The 20663-nt window shown below is 40.4% G+C and overlaps 2 protein-coding genes across 2 annotated transcripts in view; one reads left to right on the top strand and one right to left on the bottom strand.

Moving 5' to 3' along the window:
* The first annotated feature begins 6 nt into the window (after window positions 1-6).
* ntrk2b (neurotrophic tyrosine kinase, receptor, type 2b) lies at window positions 7-14628 on the top strand. Its single transcript, XM_020621162.1, has 18 exons — window positions 7-641; window positions 2331-2405; window positions 2481-2552; window positions 2651-2719; window positions 2805-2956; window positions 3120-3256; window positions 4200-4332; window positions 4817-5125; window positions 5237-5254; window positions 5387-5395; window positions 5524-5558; window positions 5916-6015; window positions 6643-6831; window positions 7619-7749; window positions 7870-8042; window positions 8802-9042; window positions 10418-10576; window positions 11845-14628. Exons 1-18 carry the CDS (start codon window positions 445-447, stop codon window positions 12028-12030), a joined length of 2385 nt encoding a protein of 794 aa, XP_020476818.1. The 5' UTR covers window positions 7-444; the 3' UTR covers window positions 12031-14628.
* Window positions 14629-17408: 2780 nt separating this feature from the next.
* The window catches only part of kcmf1 (potassium channel modulatory factor 1), a 10062-nt gene continuing 6807 nt past the window's right edge, over window positions 17409-20663 (bottom strand). Inside the window, exon 8 of the mRNA XM_020621073.1 lies at window positions 17409-17481. Within this exon, the coding sequence (XP_020476729.1) occupies window positions 17409-17481 (73 nt within the window). The remainder of the gene's footprint in view (window positions 17482-20663) is intronic.

Raw genomic sequence — 20663 nt, 5'->3', positions numbered from 1 at the left:
ATCCTTAGTCCACTGTGCAGTCTCTCCTGTTTTCCTCCCCATCACTACACATATGAACAGTCGCTTGTGGTAGCCCTGCCTATTGAGCTCTAAACATCTGGAACACCTCATATTTGTTTTACAAGGCAGAGGCGAACACCCTGTGCCCGAGATAGAGGAGTGAGACAGCAGCAGCACCAGGACGGACCACTTGACACCTTGCTTCACGGCATCGATATGCAGTAGTGTGATACCAGGTCTGCGGAGACGGGAAGGCCAGTCCATGGCATCTTGATATTAAAACCGTTAGGTCTGCGTATTCTTCATCAACGGCGTAGTCTTTTGTTCTGCAGAGTCGAAGGGATTAACGTTGCAAGATAGAGGCGGCGAGGGAGAAAATCTTCACAAGTATTCAATTTGACCAGATTCTGTTTGGGGGATTCGTGGGATATCACTGGACCCGCGATGGACTCCAGCGCGGGGGAATATGGCATGGCCCGTCTTGGATTGTTTTTGGTTTTGATGGGATTGTGGAGATTTAGCGATGCTTGTCCAGAATCCTGCACTTGCAGCATCTCAAGGATTGTTTGTATTGATTCTGTACCAGGGATCGAGGATTTCCCTGTCCTCACGTTAGATGACATGGAAAACATCACCGAAATGTAAGTGTATGACAATGATCGTGCAGACAGCTTATGAACTTATTAGGATGCAATGCGTAAAGAATTACCTTCGATCGTAGGTCGCAATAGGGCTGGAATTATGACGATAGTAAAGGTAATGATATCAACAACAGCAGTGTTAGGGCTGATATTATTTCCCCTTGTGGATTACCGATCAGCAGAGATCTGTCTTATGCGCTTAATGTCATACACAAAAATTGCGATTTTATTCGATTAACCAACGGGTTTGTAGGATTGTGTAGCCTAGTATACGTGTGAGTGTGTATCTGTGGCAGAGACTGCGCGTGCCAGTGACGACGATTGTGTGTGTCTATGTGTGCGTAATGATGGTGAGAGTGCGCGCCAGGTTTACTTGGATTATTCGGTGTTTCCTTTGTAAAACAGCTCCGGAGGTAGTGATGGAGTAAATGTTCAGGCCCAGAGCAGCCTCCGAGGTGTTAATTCGACTTTTGGGCGGCGGTGTAAAATAAGCTCGTTATTTCAAAGTGATCACATTGTTGCCGGATTAATCATGAGATCACCTAAGTTGTATATTGCGATAGGCTACCCACAGGTATGTAGCGTTATCTGCGTCAGCGTGTAGGCCTGCTACAACCCTGCACAAGTATACAACTGCATGGCACCCAAGTGGAGGATGGAGGGGAGTCTGGATGAGTTTATTTATTTTTTTAGGCAGACAGATTGGAGGTTCACATCACATCAACCTGCCATGAATATATTTTACTATAGTGTACTTGGATCAAAATATGGTTTTTCTTTGTTTTGCCAATTAAAAAAAAAGTTTTGTAGCAGCTTACACCTCGTAAACATTCCTCAGTTTGTCTAAAGGGAGCTCTTGTTAGTGAGTAAATATGCAGTTTGGATAAACCAATGCAGTTATCATATTTGAAGCATAACAGAAAACCTCAGTGAAGACTATTGGGCTTGCATCTTGTAAAACTTCTACCTAGAATTTAGAAAATCCCTGTGCCCCATTTGTAATATTGGTCATAAAGACAGGACTAGCTTTGTGGTGTTAAAGGTTCCATCTATCTCCTCTGACTGGATTTGTGGATTTTAGTAAAATTGTTGCTTTGTGCTATCATGCCACGAGAAAACTAATTTAGTTTGTCCCCATAAATAAAATAAGATTTCAAGTTTTGATTTATGTATTCAAAATTACATAAGGTGTATTCATTATTGCCAAAATCTTTTCAAATACCTATTTAGTGACAAGTTTTATCAAAAATAAAACATGGTAGTTGTGGCATTATTAGGCCATAAAAATTGGAATATTTTGAAGTTTATAAATTTTTATCATCATAAATATAAACAGTATCCAAAACAATACAATACATATTTGTGTCACTCAACATACTGCCAGTGTGTAAATTGTATTGACAATCAAATGTGCTGCAGAACAAAGGAATACGACAGCTGTGTGGGCAGTACTCTACATATATAATTCTACCTATGCGTACAAAATGAAAGATAAAATCTTGTTCTTGTATTTAGTTTAATACAATACACAAACACAGCAAATGTTCCTGTTTTACACTATCACTGTGGCTATAATTTTGGAAAGATAAGGCTTATCTGTAGGATATCACACACACTGTCAGTTCAGACCAAGTTACTTAGCTGACTGTTGGGGCACCTAACAGGTCTTTCTTTTAAATCTCTTGACAGATACATTGCTAATCAACCCAGGCTGTTTGACATCAATAACAACAGTTTGAAGCACTACATAAACCTCAGAAACCTGTGAGTATCATGGTTTGTTTTTAGTGACTAGAAGCTGTAGATGACCTGATAACTCTACATTTCATCTTCCAACAGAACAGTGACGAAGACAAGTTTGTCATCTATATCATCGGATGCCTTCTCCAACCTTACAAGACTTCAATATGTGTAAGGAGGATTTTAAACACCCTCTTTCTTTATTTCATTGATGTACACTGGAGTCACCTGCCTTGTTGACTTGTATCATTTCCCCCCCACCCTTTTAGAAATCTCAGAGACAATGATCTAACAACATTGTCATGGAGAACATTTCAGAACTTTAACTCAACTTATCCGTAAGTGTCTTATGCTCATAAAATTGTCAGTACATTTCTCTGTGTTTTGTGCAACCAAAGACTTTCTCAAGTGCTGTGTCTTTAGGCTCCTCTTGTCTGGAAACCCTCTGGACTGTGTTTGTGAGAACCTTTGGATAAAACCGAGGATCCAAGAAGAAGCTGAAGGTCAAGAGCTGAAATGCATAGACGACAGAGGAGTGACACAGGCCTTTGCCACACTCACTCCACCAGACTGTGGTAAAGTAAAACCATATAGCTACTCTAGCTAACTGATATTGAACCTTTAAAGACGCGATTGCTTTGTGAAGACAGAAAGATGAGATCAAAACAAGGACAGAAATAAAGCTAAAAGTGAATCACTGAGAGCTTTAATTTTACCTTCTGTCTGTTCTTTTTGCAGTGTTTCCCAAAGTAGACATCAGCCCCAGAACTGTGACGAAGATGCAGGGGAGTAATGTCACAGCAGTGTGCAGTGCTTCAGGCTCCCCTCCTCCTAAGATCCAGTGGAACCGTGATCTGCTCTCTACCCCCAGCGAGGTGAGCTGGTCAATCCCACAGCTTCCTGTTTGAACTAATGGCCACTGTAGTTCAGACAGATCTTATTGCATGCAAAGAGACCAGTGAATTGCAGTTCCCCCACAGAGTACACTGTTTCACTCATATACCTTAATACCACACCCTACTGACCAACTGTACGTGTACCATACGTGGACACACTCTGGTCATGTTTACCTGATGTAAGGTGTGTGTGTGTGATGCAAAGTTTCATGTATTATGTATACAGTACATGCTATCAAAAATGTTTTTCTCAGCTCTCTACTTAAACGTATTTGTGTAACTAAATGTTCTTGGACTCTGGACAGGATTTACCCCAAAAGTCATGATGACCTCCACTATCTCCTTCCCTGCCTGGCACTCAACTTCATTGTTAAAACAAACTCATCAGGCACATACTTTCCCTTCTCAAACAGTGAATAAACTCACAATATTGGGAAGAAGAATACACATAATACACGATGTAACGCAATGTATGTATACATGCTATTTCCTTGTGATCAACATAAATATTAACTGTTTCTCAAACCTTTTGTGTACAGTTGTGTACGTATAAAACCAAACCTCATAAACGTGTGTTAACCACTCTCACCTCTTCCCGTCCAGAAACCATCTGCTTCTTAAGAACACACAATGTCCAACTCAGAAATTAACTGTCATACAGATACAATACTCTTCAAATCATGAAATGATACACATATCATAATGATATTGGGAAATTAAACTATTTCACCTATTTTGACTGTTCATCCAGGACTTTTAGTAAACAATTCAAACCATTTATCCATTACTTTACCATTTCACTTGCTAACTACTTTCCATGCACTCTCAGTCATAATTTGTGGTGTTAATGTGTTCACAGCTGACTGGTGAGAGGTACACATACATAGGACATATAATACAAATAACAATGCTGTGTTTATAGATTGAATTTCTGGAAACAGAGAGCAACCTCACCTTATCAGGCCTGTCTCCTGACGATAATGGCAAGATGATCATATGCAGCGCTGCAAACATGGTTGGTCAAATGGAGGCCACTCTTCAGCTCAATATTCTCTGTAAGCACTTGTTTTTTTATTTTCACTAGCTGTAAATGTTAACCAACGATTCTTTAAAATTATACTTAGATTACTAAGTTTAGTCTAAGTTCCTCTCAGATGATGTGTTAAAAACCTGCTAGACTGTGTTTTTGCACTGGAAACATAAGGCTCCGCAGCTTGTTATCATTACTGTTTCTCTGCAAATCTTATTGACTCTCCATGTCTCCTATCCATAACTCTTCGTCCCGTGAAGCTCCTCATGCCTTGCCTTACTTCTTTGCTTGTTTAATGGCACATTTCTCCTCATTCTTCTCCTCCATGTTTTCCTGTTGTCACTGTTCAGATGCTGTGTGATCAGTATCTCTATTCCCCATGCTTTTCACCTCCAACTGCACCTCCTCTCCAAGCCCATCAATGTTGCTTTTCCTACTGGTTTTTCCTCCTGGCATTTATTTCCTATCATCCTGTGATTACTTTTCCTCTACTGTTGCCTCCGTGTCAGTTGCCCCCACCATCCAGCAGCTGCTGGGGCCAGAGCGGGACCACCACTGGTGCATTCCCTTCAGCGTAACAGGGAACCCTAAGCCTGAGCTGCAGTGGTACCATGAGGACGTACCTCTTGAGGAGCAGGACTACATCCGCACCATGATTCACCTGTCCACTGAGAGCGAGTACCACGGCTGCCTGCAGCTGGTCAATCCTACGCACATCCACAACGGAGTGTACAAGCTGGTGGCAGAGAATAAGTTCGGCCTGGACGAGAAGAAGGTCTCTGCCCAGTTCATCGACCCACCTGACATCAACCACACAGGTCTCAATATGCGATAATTATACAGGGTTCATTTAATAAGCAGTCAGCTCATTTCTGAAGGTAGTTTCTGTTTACAAACGTCTCTGTTAATATCTTCTTTTTTTTTTGTAGACGAGAACTTCTACTACTGTAAGTATTTACTCTGTTTTCTAAAAGCAACTATACTTGCTATCTTGATAACAATTGTAAACAAAATTAAAACTAACTTTTCCCTGATGTCCATCTGTTTCTCCTCCTGTGGTTGTATGTTTCTCCCTCCAGTCACCACTGGTAGGTGTTTGAACTTTTACAGGCTTAAATGTTGCATCACTCATCAGTCAGCATTACAGTATCAACCATTTGCTTTTAATAATTATTATTTTTGAAATGTTCAGTCAAGGATTTTGATGTTTTTTCAGACTCGCCACTCCCTCCACTGGACGACAGTGTTGCAGTAAGTGATGTACACGAGTTTTTTCCATCTAAAGCACTGGTTCTCAACTATTTTGGCATATGACCCCTTAAAAAATATGTTTACTTGTTTCCCCTTGTAAACTGTTACAATCAGTTCAATTAAAGCTAAAATTATATAATAACTCACTGGACCAAAGAAAAGATTGGGAGAACGTTTGGGAAACAAATAAATAATTTTGTTTAGTAGTATTTTTTTTTTCTGCTGCACATGATCTCATGACTTCCCTGCAATTTATTTTGCAGCCCTTTTGGGGGATCCCAACCTTATGCTGGCCTAAAGGATGCCAAACATTTTTGTTGAAAGCTTTGCTTAAAACTGTCTTTTCTTTCTTTCCAGGTGTACGTAGTTGTGGGAATTGCAGGAGTTGCTTTGACTGGATGTGTTTTGATGGTGATCATTCTGAAATATGGAAGAAACTCCAAGTTTGGTATTAAAGGTGAACTAAGGTTCTTAAAAGAGTAATTCGTCATTTTAGAAAATAAACCTATTCAATAAGCTGATTGAATTAGATGATAAGATTGATACCACTCTGTCTGGTAAATATGAAGCTACGGCCAGCGGCTGGGTAGTTTAGCCTACTGAGCCAGGTTAACAGTTTCCCCCTGTTTCCAGCCTTTAGCTTTAGCTAATACATCTAATGTAACTCATAGACATACGTGTGGTATCAGTTTTGTCATCTAATTTTCTACCAGAAAGCAAATAAGCATATTTTCCAACATATCAAACTATTTTAACTGTTTATACACCAGCTAAGGATGCTTCATACAAGGACTAGTAGACTAATAAACACTTAAAATAAGCTTTAAACATACAACTACAATACAGTGTTGAGTTCATGCTATTGTGCTCATTCAGGCTATAATCATCTTACATCTTTCTGCCAACATACAAGATGGATTTACAAGTCCTGTATATCGTTTCCTTTCACCCCTTCCCTTCCTCCTCCTCATCTCCTCTGACCAACACCCTATACTTCTTCTCTGCTCATCTCCCCTCGCCTCATCCCCACTCTTCACTCTCCGTCTTCCCTTTCCTCTCCACCTCTTCCTCTGTGGCTCCCTAGGCTCCTCCTCAGTCATCAGTAATGACGATGACTCTGCCAGCCCTCTTCATCACGTCTCCAATGGCAACAACACCCCGTCGTCCTCAGAGATGGGTCCAGACGCAGTGATCATTGGAATGACAAAGATTCCTGTCATTGAGAACCCACAGTACTTTCGTAACTCCGGCAGCATTCTGAAATCTGACACGTGTGAGTTACAGCCTCACTCGACAAATGCCCGGTAACCCAGACCTTTTCTGATAAATCCATGCAGAGATCACTGCTGGACGCCAGATTTATTGTCAGCATCCGGCTGTACTGTAATAGTGACTCCTGCTCTGTGGGGCAACTGGACAGTTTGCCTACAGATTTTTGTTCATAAGTACATGTGCATGTGGTTTATTATAGTTCAGAATAATTTTAATTAGTGCTGAATTAGACTGCAAAATAATCATCAGTAGTTCTGATCACTGTTTAAGTCGTTTATTAAACAAAACTATCAAATATTTACCTGTTCCAGCCTTTCAAATGTGAGTATTTGCTACTTTTGTTTGTTTTATATCAAGGTATATTGAATATATTTTTGTTTTGAACTGTCAGACAAATCGAGTATATATTTTCATTGTCTTAAATGATTCATTGATTAACCAACCAACAAAGAAAATGCAGTTTGACTAACAATAACTGATATCCTTGACCATAATCTTAACCTGAAAGGAAAATAATTTACAACACACCATAGTAGTTGCACACCCCTTTAGGGTCATGTTAGTACTTATTGGTGTACTTATTGGAGTACAGTATTTGTCAGCAACTTCTGTGAAGATATATTTTTACAAGTGTTATGGTTATTTTTAAACCAGCCTCAAGTTATTGGTGCCTCACAGGAAGCTTTATAAATGCTATCAATGCTCCTATTTCAGTACACCAAATACCCACTACACAATCAATATGCATGCATGACCTTGAGAGTGATTTCCCTTATTCTGCATTAAAGTTGTCCAGCACATCAAGAGACACAACATCGTACTGAAGCGAGAGCTGGGAGAAGGAGCCTTTGGGAAGGTGTTTCTCGCTGAGTGCTACAACCTGACACCAGACCAGGAGAAGCTCCATGTGGCAGTCAAGGTACAGATAAGGAAGCCACTCACTCAAATAATCAATGCACTTGTCATTCAGTTAGTGACTTCTGTTGACTGGATGTACATTCCTGTAGATAATGCTTCTCACCATTTGTCCCTTTGTCAGACTCTGAAGGAGGCGAGTGAGAGCGGCCGAGCAGACTTCTACAGAGAGGCCGAGCTCCTCACCAACCTGCAACATGAACACATAGTGACCTTCTACGGGGTGTGTGTAGAGAGCGACCCGCTCATCATGGTGTTTGAATATATGAAACATGGTGACCTGAACAAGTTCCTCAGGTAGGATCATTTTGACTTCTGGCATATGTTACTACACTATCACATCTCTAACTTCACAAAATTGGTATCAAATGCTTCTTTCATTCTGAAAGTGAAGAACAAAACCACTGCACCTGAACCACCAGATAAGGTTGTTGACAATATTTTTGGGATTGAGAAGGCCCCTCACATTGCACTTTTTCAGTCTTACTGTTGTCATTCTGCCAGTGAGAGCCCCTGTCAATACCAGAGTGCAACAGCCAGCAATTAATTAGTTTAACTTAGCATAGGGAAATCATCCTGAATATCCCTGTCTGAAACTAGGGCCTCTAAAGCTTGCTAATTAACAATTTATCTTGTTTTTTTGACCGCTCTGACCTTGACTTCCTGGAGTCCAACACTAAAACCACATCATTTGTCAATTTTTACACTTTTCCTTCTGTATGGATAAAAAAAAAAAAACAGGTTTTATTTGCTAGCGTTAGAAGAGTTGGCAGGCATATTTGAGTTGGGCCAGTTTTCCCTCGGTTTCCAGTCTTTGTGCTAAGCTAACTGGCTGTTGGCTGAGAGCAGTATTGATATTCTCAACTAAGTATAAGCATATTTTCCAAAAATGTTAAACTCTTAAGTGTGCACTGTACAAGAAAGGCTGGGTCGAGCAAAATCATGATATATTCTGTGAGATTAAACACAATTCTGCTATAATTACATGTATTATATTTTCTAAACTATCCAGTGGTACAATGGACTGAAGCACTGAGTAAGTGTTTCTGGGTGCAGGTCCCATGGTCCTGATGCAGTGCTAATGGCGGACGGTCAACACAGTATCTTGGTGGAGCTCACGCAGTCCCAGATGCTGCACATTGCCCAACAGATTGCTGCTGGTATGGTTTACCTGGCCTCCCAGCACTTTGTCCACAGAGACTTGGCAACCAGGAACTGTCTGGTAGGAGAAAACCTGCTGGTGAAGATAGGAGACTTTGGCATGTCCAGAGATGTTTACAGCACAGACTACTACAGAGTGAGTAGCATTGATCATAGAACTTTTCTCACCTCATCTTGTGTCCCCAAGTTCTCTTACTCAAACAGATGTTTGTACACTCGCACACACACTGACCTTAGAGACAATATACACTGAAATACGGAAATGTACCCCACATATGCATAGTCTCAAATGTGTAATTAGAATTTTATTTTATTCCAGTGTTGGTTTGAAACAACCGTAGCTACTAAAATGACTATTTTACCAACAGATATTTTAGCTATTGTTAATACAATTTAAATGCAAATTCTATGGTCTGCATAAAATTACTGTTTCCATGGTAATAAGTGCAAAAATGCATGGGCAGTTTTTATTTTTCCCTGGGCATGGAGTTAATAATGAACAGCATCATATTAAACCATAGAGGAGTCATAGTAGGACCTGCTGATGGTTGTGAGAAGATTACACTTTGTTAGAAGTGCCTGATAAAATAAAAACAGAGTGCAGTTTGTCATGTTGAACAACAGATGTTTGTATTTTATTCCCATTCTTTGAGCGTCAGATCCTACTTTGAATCCCATAGTGCCCTCTGCTGCCCAAAGTGAAGTCAGAACTCTACAAATGTGCGTGCACACACATGCCTGCTCCAGATAGGATTCCAATACAGAAGGCTTATCAGCAACTCCTGATATCAAATGGTTTTATCAGAAAGAAAGCAAAAGCATGAGCACGGCTTATGAGGCTGTCTCATCTGCTATAATGCAAACTGAAATTTAGATAGGGAAGAACTGCTTAATGGACTACGGTTGGGCTATTAGGGTGCAAAATAATTAATTTGTTTTAGCCATGAAGGATGCCTGAGTGAAGGTGCATGTGAGTTTATTTAGCTGAGGTGATGAAGTGAAAGGATGGAGGTAAAGCTGACTGGATAAAAGGAGTGGTGGTAAGCGAGAGAATGCATTTACTTGACAGGAAGTAAGTCATTGAGGAGGTCAGGAAGACACTGGTTGGGTAAAAGGTTATGAAAGATTAATGGGCATGTTTCAGGAATGGCAGACTGACTAAGCTTAATTTCTCAGTAAAACAAGTGCAGCTTAACACAACAATAAATCCTCCTTTCAGGACGCTGATAGTGTTCAGTCTTTGATAAAAACTATTTGAGAGGTGTTGATTTAACGGATGATTTTGGAGATGTAGTATGTGGTACCATTGAACTGTACTGTATTGGATGGACAGATTTTTCAAATATTTTGTTCACCCTACAGTATTTACTTTAACGAAGGCAAGCTGAAACACCTCTCTGAATTATGCCCTGACACTAGCATGTTCAAAAATATCCCAATAACAGTAGTCAGTCTAACATGCAGGTCTCGTAGCTGGTCTCTGATGGAGACTGTTCTCTCTCTCCCTGCAGGTGGGCGGTCATACGATGCTGCCAATCCGCTGGATGCCCCCAGAGAGCATCATGTACCGGCGGTTCACCACAGAGAGTGATGTGTGGAGCCTTGGTGTGGTGCTGTGGGAGATCTTCACATATGGCAAGCAGCCCTGGTACCAGCTCTCCAACAATGAGGTCAGAATCACACAAAGTCTGTACTCCATGAGTCTGTCTGTGCTGCACCGAGTCAGTCACTTCAGTCATCTGCCACCCAGTCAAACAGTGCCCTCAGAGAAACCTTAACATACTCACTCTCACATTTCTGACCTAGACCCAAACGAACATATTGCTACTGATGGCGAAGTTATAGCAAAATTCTTCAAAAGTTCATTACAAAAACCTAGGGTAGGCAGACAAACACAGACCCAGTAGATGATTGAAATCATTTAATTTTGTGACCATGTTGGAAATAGGTTGTTTCACTTACAATTGTGCTATCCTTTAGGTTTTACTGACTAATCAAAACATTTATCTATCTAAACCAGAGGTTCTCAAACTGTGAGACAAGGTTCCAAATGTGGCGTGTACAGGCACTCAAATCATAGAGGCAATAGTAAAAGAAACATGCACACATTGCACATATTTTTAGACTCAGTGTGACTTATACTTTTTGAGGATGTCATATCCACCATTTTCATTATTAAAGTTTCTTCACTGCACCAGCCTGGATCACCCCTGACTATGCTCCATACACCAACCAAGACAAGACAATCAGGCAGGGGAGCTGGTGGAAACAGACCAGTATATATACAGCAGAGCTAATGAGGGAAACAGGAATAGGTGTGTCTGTGGGCTGGTAAGGTCTGGCAATTAAGAATAGGAGACAAATGAGCAGATGAATTTGGGGGTCAAGTGACTCAGATTGGGAAGAAAGTTTGAGGACACCTGCTGGGCAGATGAAGAGTGGCAGAAGACAACGGCAGAATGGCCAAAATAATCAGGGTTGAGACAGGAATCACCACAGTTCTAAGCAAACTACAAATTTAAAATAATCATATGTTAACAGAACCCAGACAAATAATTTATCTATTTGATTTGAAACTCTGCTAATCTTGCAAAAAAGGGTCAGTTTACTTGTCATGTTTAATACTGCCCAGCATGTGAAAACTGTTATATGATGTCTTCTGTGACTCTAGAAGAGCTTTGTCAGGTCTGAGAAAATAATCCCTGAGGACAGCATTAGTCATAAATCTGGAGCCTTGTGGTTCATGTTTTAACCTCAAGACCAGCAGGACATGCCTTGTTTTTATTTCTTTTGACACAATGATTCTGTGTGGATTCAATGCAGCAAAAGTTACAGAATTTTCAGTTAAATCCCTTTCCTCATCTGAGGAATTGTGTTGCATTGCTCTGAATACCACAGCCAAAGTGCAGACAGTGCGTTGTCCCCTTGTGTCGTGCAGGTGATCGAGTGCATCACCCAGGGCCGTGTGCTGCAGCGGCCCCGGACCTGTCCTAAAGAGGTCTATGACCTGATGCTGGGCTGCTGGCAGAGGGAGCCCTACATGAGGCTGAACATCAAGGAGATCCACAGCATGCTCCAGAGCCTTGCCAAGGCCTCACCTGTGTACCTGGACATACTGGGCTGATGCACCAGTGTTTGCGTATGTACTCTGCGTGCATGCGTGCCAGCTGGGGCTTTGTATGTTGGACAGGTCTTTGTCTGTTTGTCTGCACGTGATGGCACAGAGAGGAGAAGGGGAAACAAAGGCTGTGTCACTGTGTGAGTGCGTCTGTGTACAGTACCTGGCTGTAAATGTTACTGTAAATGCTGTCGTCCATGTCCTCATTACATCAAGAATAGCCTTAAATTTTGAGTGAATTTGTTTTTTTTTTTATCCACTTGCAGATATTACCTGGGCATGTTTCACAAATGGCAATCAAAATGCACACAGGATTATGTAACTTTATCCAAACCATCAACAGTATATGTTAAAGGAATAAAAATGAATGAAATGCTCAGATACACTGAAAACTGGATATTTCTGTCTACACTTGTTGCATTAAATTATTCCATGTGCTGGAAATGAACAAAGGGAAAATAATGTTTCTCCATAATGGACAGTGTATGGACACCACACAAAGCAACATAATCTGCCACAAGATAAAGTTACTCACTGAGTAACAGCTGAAGCCTTTTATTTTCTATATCCCAGACTATTTTCATATTGTAGAATTTATAAATGTCGGCTTCTTTTCATAGCAAGCTATTCATTTAAATCTGTAATTTTTGGGTCATCAGGAGAAACTTGTTTTAATTGTAAACATGTGTGTATATGATTACATACATAAGTTAAAAATAGTGAAACCCATACAGATTCTCATAGATGCCTGGTATATATAACTTCCCAGTGGGACTTTCTAATTTAAAATAAATGCTGAGGTTGTGTTTAATAATGCCACCATTTGCCATATTGTTTATAATCTGTTCATCAACTATATTTACTGAGTGGTGTCTAAATGTTGGAGTGCTCCACTCACTTCACAGTCCTTTCATTTGACGTACTGTATCTAAAGCACAGAGAATGAGGACTCGGCGGTGCTGGGTTGTGTCTGTCTGGAAAAAAGAAGCGCACAGGTTGTTTTTGTTTTTTTTTTGTTTTTTTCCATTCACCAGCAATGTCATTTAGCAAATCTCTATTGTTCGGTGGCCCATATCTGTAAGTGATGTGATTTTTTTTGCATCTACAAAAGACAAGTTTTCACATGTTGTGGGTGATGTTGCATTTACAGTTTGAGGAGAAAGGATAAGGATTTCACTTCATTATCTAATTTCTAGCAGGCACTGACAGAGCATTTTGATGCAGTTTACTGATGCACCGATGAAGGTTTTACTGTATTTATTGTGTGTTTCTTTATTTTCAGCACTTTGGTTTTGTATGTATTGCAATTGCTACTTGTGTATTTGTTATTTATTTAAATCACAGCAGTGCACTTTGGAGGACTTATCTTTAATTCTACATAATAGAGTAAAAGACTGCAGTAAAAGGATTAATTGTCTGATTGCCCTTAAGGTGTCCCAGGGGCGCTTTCATCTCTCTGAGAGGCCTCCAACAGCCGAGTGGTGACTGATACGGCTCCTCCTGAAGCACATTTATACAGGCAGAGGATGCTTGAAAAATTGTTTTAAAATATGTTCTTGTGATCATTTTCCAAATTATCTGTAATATTTCTGTTTACCTGAGATTACAAAATGGTTAAAATGTTAAAGCAAGTGTGGTGGTTCAGGTCTGTAGTCCAAACTCTTGCATTAGTCAGCAGCAATTACTCCTTCATAATAGCCATCATGTATTTCCATATGGAGGCATAAAGCAGTAAGGCTCTTTGCTGAGACAATAAGTTAAGTGCACTTTGTAGCATTAATTAAACCCCCAAATGCACAATCTCAGTAGCTGCGTTCAGCATGGACCACTCTCCACCTCAACCTCAGCTGCACTTTACAACAAAGATAAAACATTTCACCTTTGCTATTCTGACCACGACGGAAGCAAGTCCTAATCTTGACAGTTCCCATGTCCCTCTTTGTTTTTGTTACAGTGTTTGTCAGGTCTCTATAATTGTCATGTCTGCTGTACATACATTGCTGTTCATTCTGTACAGTTCTGATATTTGTCTATATGAATAGTAGGCTATGTTTAATAGTATAATCTGTTTTAAGCAGGTATCATGTCAAAACCGTGTGACATCTATGGAAGACAACGTGTTATGGGCCACTGGCAATACATACTATATGTAAATAGAATTTTATTTGTGCTACATTGTATAATTTATTTGTGCTTGTTGATAATACCAGTGAGAATACAATCCTTTTTTGGCATCTTTTGATCTGCAGAGGACTTTCTTTGAAGAAGAAAAAACTAAAAAAGAAACGTGATCTCTTCTTTCCTCTCCACCGTAACGTGGAGCTTACACAGAGGCTGTGTGAGATGCTCCGTCTGTCTGTAGGACCATAGACTCTAGATCTGATTAAACATCATGATCTCTCCGAGCTGATGGGTGTCCTAGCAGACGTGTGTCCAGTGGTGAGGAGGTCAAAGGTCGCCTCCTGGCTAACCCCCACTGCTCAACCTCTGACTGACTGTAGCCTATCTCTCTTTCAGATGAATAACTGTGACTTTGCATCATGAATAGTATATTATTTTGAATGTAATCTAGAAGGGTCGGGACCTTTTTTGAATGTAATTTATCCTGGGTGTTAATGCTTTTTTGTAAATATATATGATAAAAGAAAAAAAGATGACAGTTTTCATTCCTGTCAATAACAAATTTTACTTAATATGTGGATACAAAAAGTGTGTATGTGTTTGTGTGTGACTAACGGTGTGTTCGCACATACTTGTGTATGCAGGAGTGTGTATGATTGTGAGTGTGTGTGTGTGTGTGTATGCGTGCGCCCTCCTGGCAGATTTAATCCTGCTTTAATCAGCCAGTTCTATCAATCAATTCAATGCTTTGTGCATCATGTGAGTAGCTTACCCACAATTAATGGAAATGTTCCTTGTGATACTGTGCATTTAATAAAGGTTGTATGTCTTACAATATGCCTCATGCCTTCAGGATTCTTTATGGATCAAGTTTTGAAGTACAATCCTTAGCTTAAGGAAACAGTTTGACATTTTGGGAAATAAGCTTATTCACTCCCTTGTAGAGAGTTAGTTAGATGAGAAGACTGATACCACTTTGTCTGATAAATATAAAGCTACAGCTAGCGCCTGGTTAGCAAAGCTGACATTTACACAAGTAAAAAATAGTTGTGAGATACTTATACTTAAGCATTACAATGTTATCCTACTTTATAGTGTAACCCACCTCATAAAAGGGTACAGGTGTGTTATAATTAGGTTTAATGGTTTCACGTATCAAACGCTTTATTTGGGAAATCTTCTGAGCACATATTACGTGATGAACTAGCCAGAATCACTGACTTTGTCGGAGGACTTTGTCAGAGTGAAGAGTCTGAAATCCCTCACAGCGCAGTTCCGGTTGAAGCGTCCTTTGAAAGGGCTACAGAAATGCTTTCCGCAGATAAATCCTAGACAAGTTCACTCACAAACACTTCAACCCTTGATCCAGATCCACCTACCTCCAATTCAGATCCACCTATCGCCACCTCATCTGTTCAAAAGCAGTCCACATCATCATTCATGTCATCTCCTGATCACTTGACTCCTCCTGAGGTACAGCGGGTAGTTGTCGAGCACATTGTTAAAAGCTCTGATTTTTCTTCGCAAATGCATGCTCCAGCCAAGCTGAGACCTTTTTCTGGCAGAGTCCCCTGCCCAAATTTCGAAGTGGACTATGATACCTGGAGGAACAGTATTGAATGTCATTTAGCTGATCCCACTGTTTCCAGTGCCCAGCTAATAAGGAGGATGGTCGACAGTCTATTGCCTCCTGCTGTCAGTGTGGTGAAATCACTAAGCCCCCATGCTAGCCCAGAAGCTTTCCTAGCTCTACTTGATTCGGCTTATGCCATCGTCGAGGACGGCGATGAGCTGTTTGCCCAGTTCCTCAGTATTAATCAGAATTCTGGTGAGAAACCATCTAGCTATTTACAACGGTTACAAACAATTGTGAACCGACTTGTAAAAATGAAAACCATCTCACCCAGTGATTCAGATAAACAGCTCTTAAAGCAGTTTTGTAGAGGCTGTTGGAACAATGCTTTAATTAACACACTTCAGCTTGAGCAGAGGAAAGATAAACCTCCCAGTTTTCCAGAATTTCTGTTGCTCTTGCGTACTGAGGAAGACAGACAAGCAGCGAAAGCTAACCGAATGAAGCAACACCTTGGTTTTCAAAAACCAAAGGCACAAGCTACTGCACAAGTGCATGATACTTACCTTGTAGATGCTACCGAGTATGACTTACCAGCACCCCATGCTACTTCCCCACTCGCAGTGCAGCAAATCCAAAGACAAATCGTTGAACTACAAGCTCAGATTGCAGCTCTCTCCATCCCCAAACAAGGAAAAACTGGTATAAACAAACCTGCAAAGAAGAAGGACAAGGAAAAGCAAAAACAGAAATCGAATAATACAGACCCACAAAACCGACCTACTCCTGATCTCACGCCTGCAGCAATCAACCAAAAACCAAAACCTTGGTACTGTTTTCAATGTGGCAAAGATGGACACATAGCAGTCACCTGTGATAACCCTCCAAATCCTACCTTGGTGTCTACCAAGAGAGACCAGCTAAAAGAAAAACAACGGATCTGGGAACAGAATCACCCACTGAATGAACAATTATCTTTAAACTGAACTCTGTTTCCATTGAGGGACAAATGGAGACAAATCACCTTGAAAGTCCCATCACTGAACAAAAGGCCAAACAAAAAGTCAACTTAAAAGAGCATAGAGTTGCACGAGCCAGGACACTACCTAAAAGACTTGTTGGAAGTAAAAGTACTGCCAACGTTAAAGTAAACGGACTTGAATGTAGTTCTTTACTTGATACTGGATCACAGGTTACAACCGTGTCCCTGTCCTTTTATAACCGTTATCTTTCAGATCAAACAATTCATCCCATTTCTGATTTGCTAAACATTGAAGGGGCAAACGGTCAATCAGTACCATACTTAGGTTATATCAAAGTAACTCTCCAGTTCTCTAAAGAGTTCATGATCACTGAACCTGAAATTGAAACACTTGCTTTAGTAGTGCCAGATATCCGATCTAATAGCATCACTCCACTACTGATTGGAACTAACACTCTTGACCCGTTTTATGAGCAGTTCTGTAATGACGGTCTCCCTCAAAGCAGCCCTTACTGTGGTTATCACCAAGTCCTAAAAACCTTGCAACTCAGACACAAGCAAAACCAAGATGGTCATTGTGGTCTTGTGCACTTACGGAATACTGAACCAAAATTGATCCCTGCTGGGCAGAAAGTTGTGCTTGATGGATTTGCTAACATCAACAACACAGTCAATGAAAATTGGTTGCTGCTTGAACAACCAACAGTATCATCCTTGCCTGGTGGAATCTTCGTTGACAGCTGTGTCATAGCATTCCCCAAGGACCGACCCTACCAAGTACCTGTGGTATTCAGAAACGAAACTGATCATGACATTGCTCTACCAGTGAGATGTGTTTTTTTTTTGTTGGGAATGCTACTTGTGGCTCCCCAATGTTCAAGTCAGTCCAAGCTCAGAAAGTCAATTAGTCAAAAGTCGGTATCTCTGGGTCCAAGTTCTGTTGGAATCAGTCGGAATGACTGACACAATCCTACCACATATACAGATGGATGATCTGTCAATTTGATGATTGGATACTATGGAATCACACTGGGTGGCTCGCCATCACACAAGGTTCAGTCGTCCCCCTCGGACGGCTGCTGATGATCTTCCATGCTCCTTTCCCGCCAGGGAAATCAAAAAAAAGACTTGACCAAGGGTTCTGTTTTTCAACACCTAAAGCTTTACTCCTTCAGGTTGTCTGACGTTAAGCTCGAGCTCCCTCGAACTTAAGACGAGTTTCCAGTTTTTTTTTCTGTTTTAAGAAGTTCTTATGGACTTTTTCTTTCCTCTTTGTTTAGCATGCGTTTAACCGTACACCATGTTTTTCACATTACGTCTTTTACACAGTGGCACGACTTCCTCTCCTGTGATTACAAAAATAAAACTTCCGGTTTTCAAAATAAAGCGTTTGATACGTGAAACCATTAAACCTAATTATAACACACCTGTACCCTTTTATGAGGTGGGTTACAATACTAAAGGCCATAAATCATTTTGCATGTAGACATGAGCCTGGTATCAATGTTCCCATTTACCTCTCACCGAGAAACAAAAATGTTTAAATATTCCTTCCATTGTAACAACACTGAAGTCTGGACGAAGATGGGGCCTGACCTTTCTAAAACTTTAATGACCTGAATTTCATTATTAACCTTGTGGTACAGTCTCAGTGATGTTTGTTATGGGGCATTTGGGGAGAATGTATTTCATCTTTGTGTTTGGTGGTGGGCTCCTTTAAAAAGTACCAGCAGCCTGACTTGACATGAAAGGTATCTCATGGGCACCATTTGCTTCTAACAATAACTACTGAAGAGTGACGAGGACAGCTGCCTGAAAGGGCCTCAAACACACAAGGACAAACCAGTGGCAACACCTACTTGACTGCTCCTAGGAAATGTCTTCCTATAGTAAAATACTGTATAGTCACAGCTGACACAAGCATAAAGTTACAGAAGTACAAAACCTTAAACTACACCGTATATAACCTACCTTGGTGTCTTGCAGGGTAGGAGTTCTACTCTGCATGTTGGTGGGACAGTTGCCGGGTCACTCCATCGAAGGCAACTAACTTAACAGATTTATCTCACATCCTAGGAGGGGCCCCCTGACTGACTTCTGAATGAAGCGTTGGTGTGTCTGCTTCAAGAAGAATGAACAGAAGAATCCCCGTTGTTTCTCATCCACTTACTCAGTTATGTGCAGTGATAACTAAATACTAGTAAACTAATGCTCATTAGCTTTAATCAACTGAAGGATGTGTACTGACTTAACCGTGTTCTCAAGATATACTTTTACATGTTGTGTGTTGCTACATGTCTTGCATTCCTCACTTTACTACAACCCCACATTTAGCATTTATGGTTTAAGCACTAAACATTTAATCAAGAGTGTATAGCACCCTTCATCTAACATCTGCATTCATTAATGTGCAGCATTTGTCAACAAACATAACTTCACCTATGAAGGCATGTTATATATTAAACTGTATTTGTTAATACACAATCCACTTATGGGTGTCCACAGGAACAGTTATAGTTGTTGACAACTACATTAAAACTTATATCTGCTTTCTGTGTTACAAAGTAATCAATGCACATTTACTGTACATGGTATATTTTGGTATATAGCTTTTAATCAGAGGGTGTGTTCCCCGCATGAAGTGGCCAATGTTATGTTCCCACTCTTCAAGCAGACATTAAGATGTTAAGTTTATGCACCAAGAGATTACGAAGTCATGCCAACTCAACAAAAACATCTCTATAATCACAATAACAGAGAGTGCAAAGGATGCATTCTCTTGGTTTTATCAAAAGCCATGTGTGTTTATATTTATTGTATTCTAAATTTACATTTAAAAAAAGTCTGCCCATGTCTTAGAACCATTATGGAAATTATCGCACAAATTCAGTAGACATCGCATTGCATTATACATAGTGGGCAAGGGTAGAGGCATGAAGGTGGCATGATTCGTTTCAAGGATCAAAGGAATCAGAAAACACATGATTAAATAAAAGGTGCTAATCTTAGCACAAATGTCTTAATAAAAACTGGTGCGGAAAGTCTCAGGCTCCTGTTATCCAGTGAGGAAACTCATAAAGCAACTGGTCTGACACTTACACGTACACAGGCACAGTGAAATGTCAGAAAATAGTGCCAAGGAGCAAGAGTTGGGCATCTGCACTTATAAAATATACTGTGCCTAAACAGCTTATCACTCAACATTACTCACGTCAAGGAAACACTTTCTTCGGTTCCAAGTTTTCATTTGATATGTGTAGTTGTACGTCTGCCGCTGTTGATGCAGTCATCAACATATTCAGATAGCTGTCACAGAGAAAAAGCAATGAGGAGCTGAAAGATACACTGCAGGATTGCTTCAGATACGACAGCAGAATGCAGCTGTTTTCTCTTGGTTATAGTATAAACTCTTTCAAAGAAAACCTAACAAAATATAGAGCTCAATTTCTGTAAACAACTTGATGTTCAACACTTAACTACTGTATGTCAAAATAACCATTATAAAACGGCTGAAAGCTTTGGGATATTAAAAGACCGTTTAAATGACGAGGCCATTAGAAGATGCGGACGCTGTAAATAACTGCATACAGTAGTTATGGTAACCCATCCAAGCACTTTTTATTTATTAATAGTCAAAAACACACACAGCAGCTTCATCAGAGGAGCCTATACCCTCTTGACTTTTGAACGTGGAGTATTTATATGGAGAGCCATTTGCACGTTACAGGAAGCAAAGTTTTGCCACAGCTGTCTGTAACATTTACTCACTCAGGTGCTATTGCGCACTCACATATTTATCTCACTTGCTCTCATTTACTTTTCTTTACAATGTAACAAAAATGTTGACAGGCCTGAAATTACAATAACCAGAATCAAACTCAGAAACTTGAGAAGGCGGGAGGAGGGTGAGGCCAGGGAGAGCTGCTGCTGTCTGGCGCCCATCACTCGCTGGTTGCGACCAGT

This window comes from Monopterus albus, unplaced genomic scaffold (assembly GCF_001952655.1).
Source record: "Monopterus albus unplaced genomic scaffold, M_albus_1.0 scaffold253.1, whole genome shotgun sequence".
Classification (NCBI taxonomy): Eukaryota; Metazoa; Chordata; class Actinopteri; order Synbranchiformes; family Synbranchidae; genus Monopterus; species Monopterus albus.
This window is presented reverse-complemented; position numbering and strand designations above follow the sequence as displayed.

Bases quoted from the DNA above. Each gene is read 5' to 3' on its own strand.
- ntrk2b (XM_020621162.1), top strand. From the start codon at position 445: ATGGACTCCAGCGCGGGGGAATATGGCATGGCCCGTCTTGGATTGTTT. The intron at 6,832-7,618 runs GTGAGTTACAGC...TCTGCATTAAAG, and splicing joins CATTCTGAAATCTGACACGT to TTGTCCAGCACATCAAGAGA. The intron at 7,750-7,869 runs GTACAGATAAGG...TCCCTTTGTCAG, and splicing joins AGCTCCATGTGGCAGTCAAG to ACTCTGAAGGAGGCGAGTGA.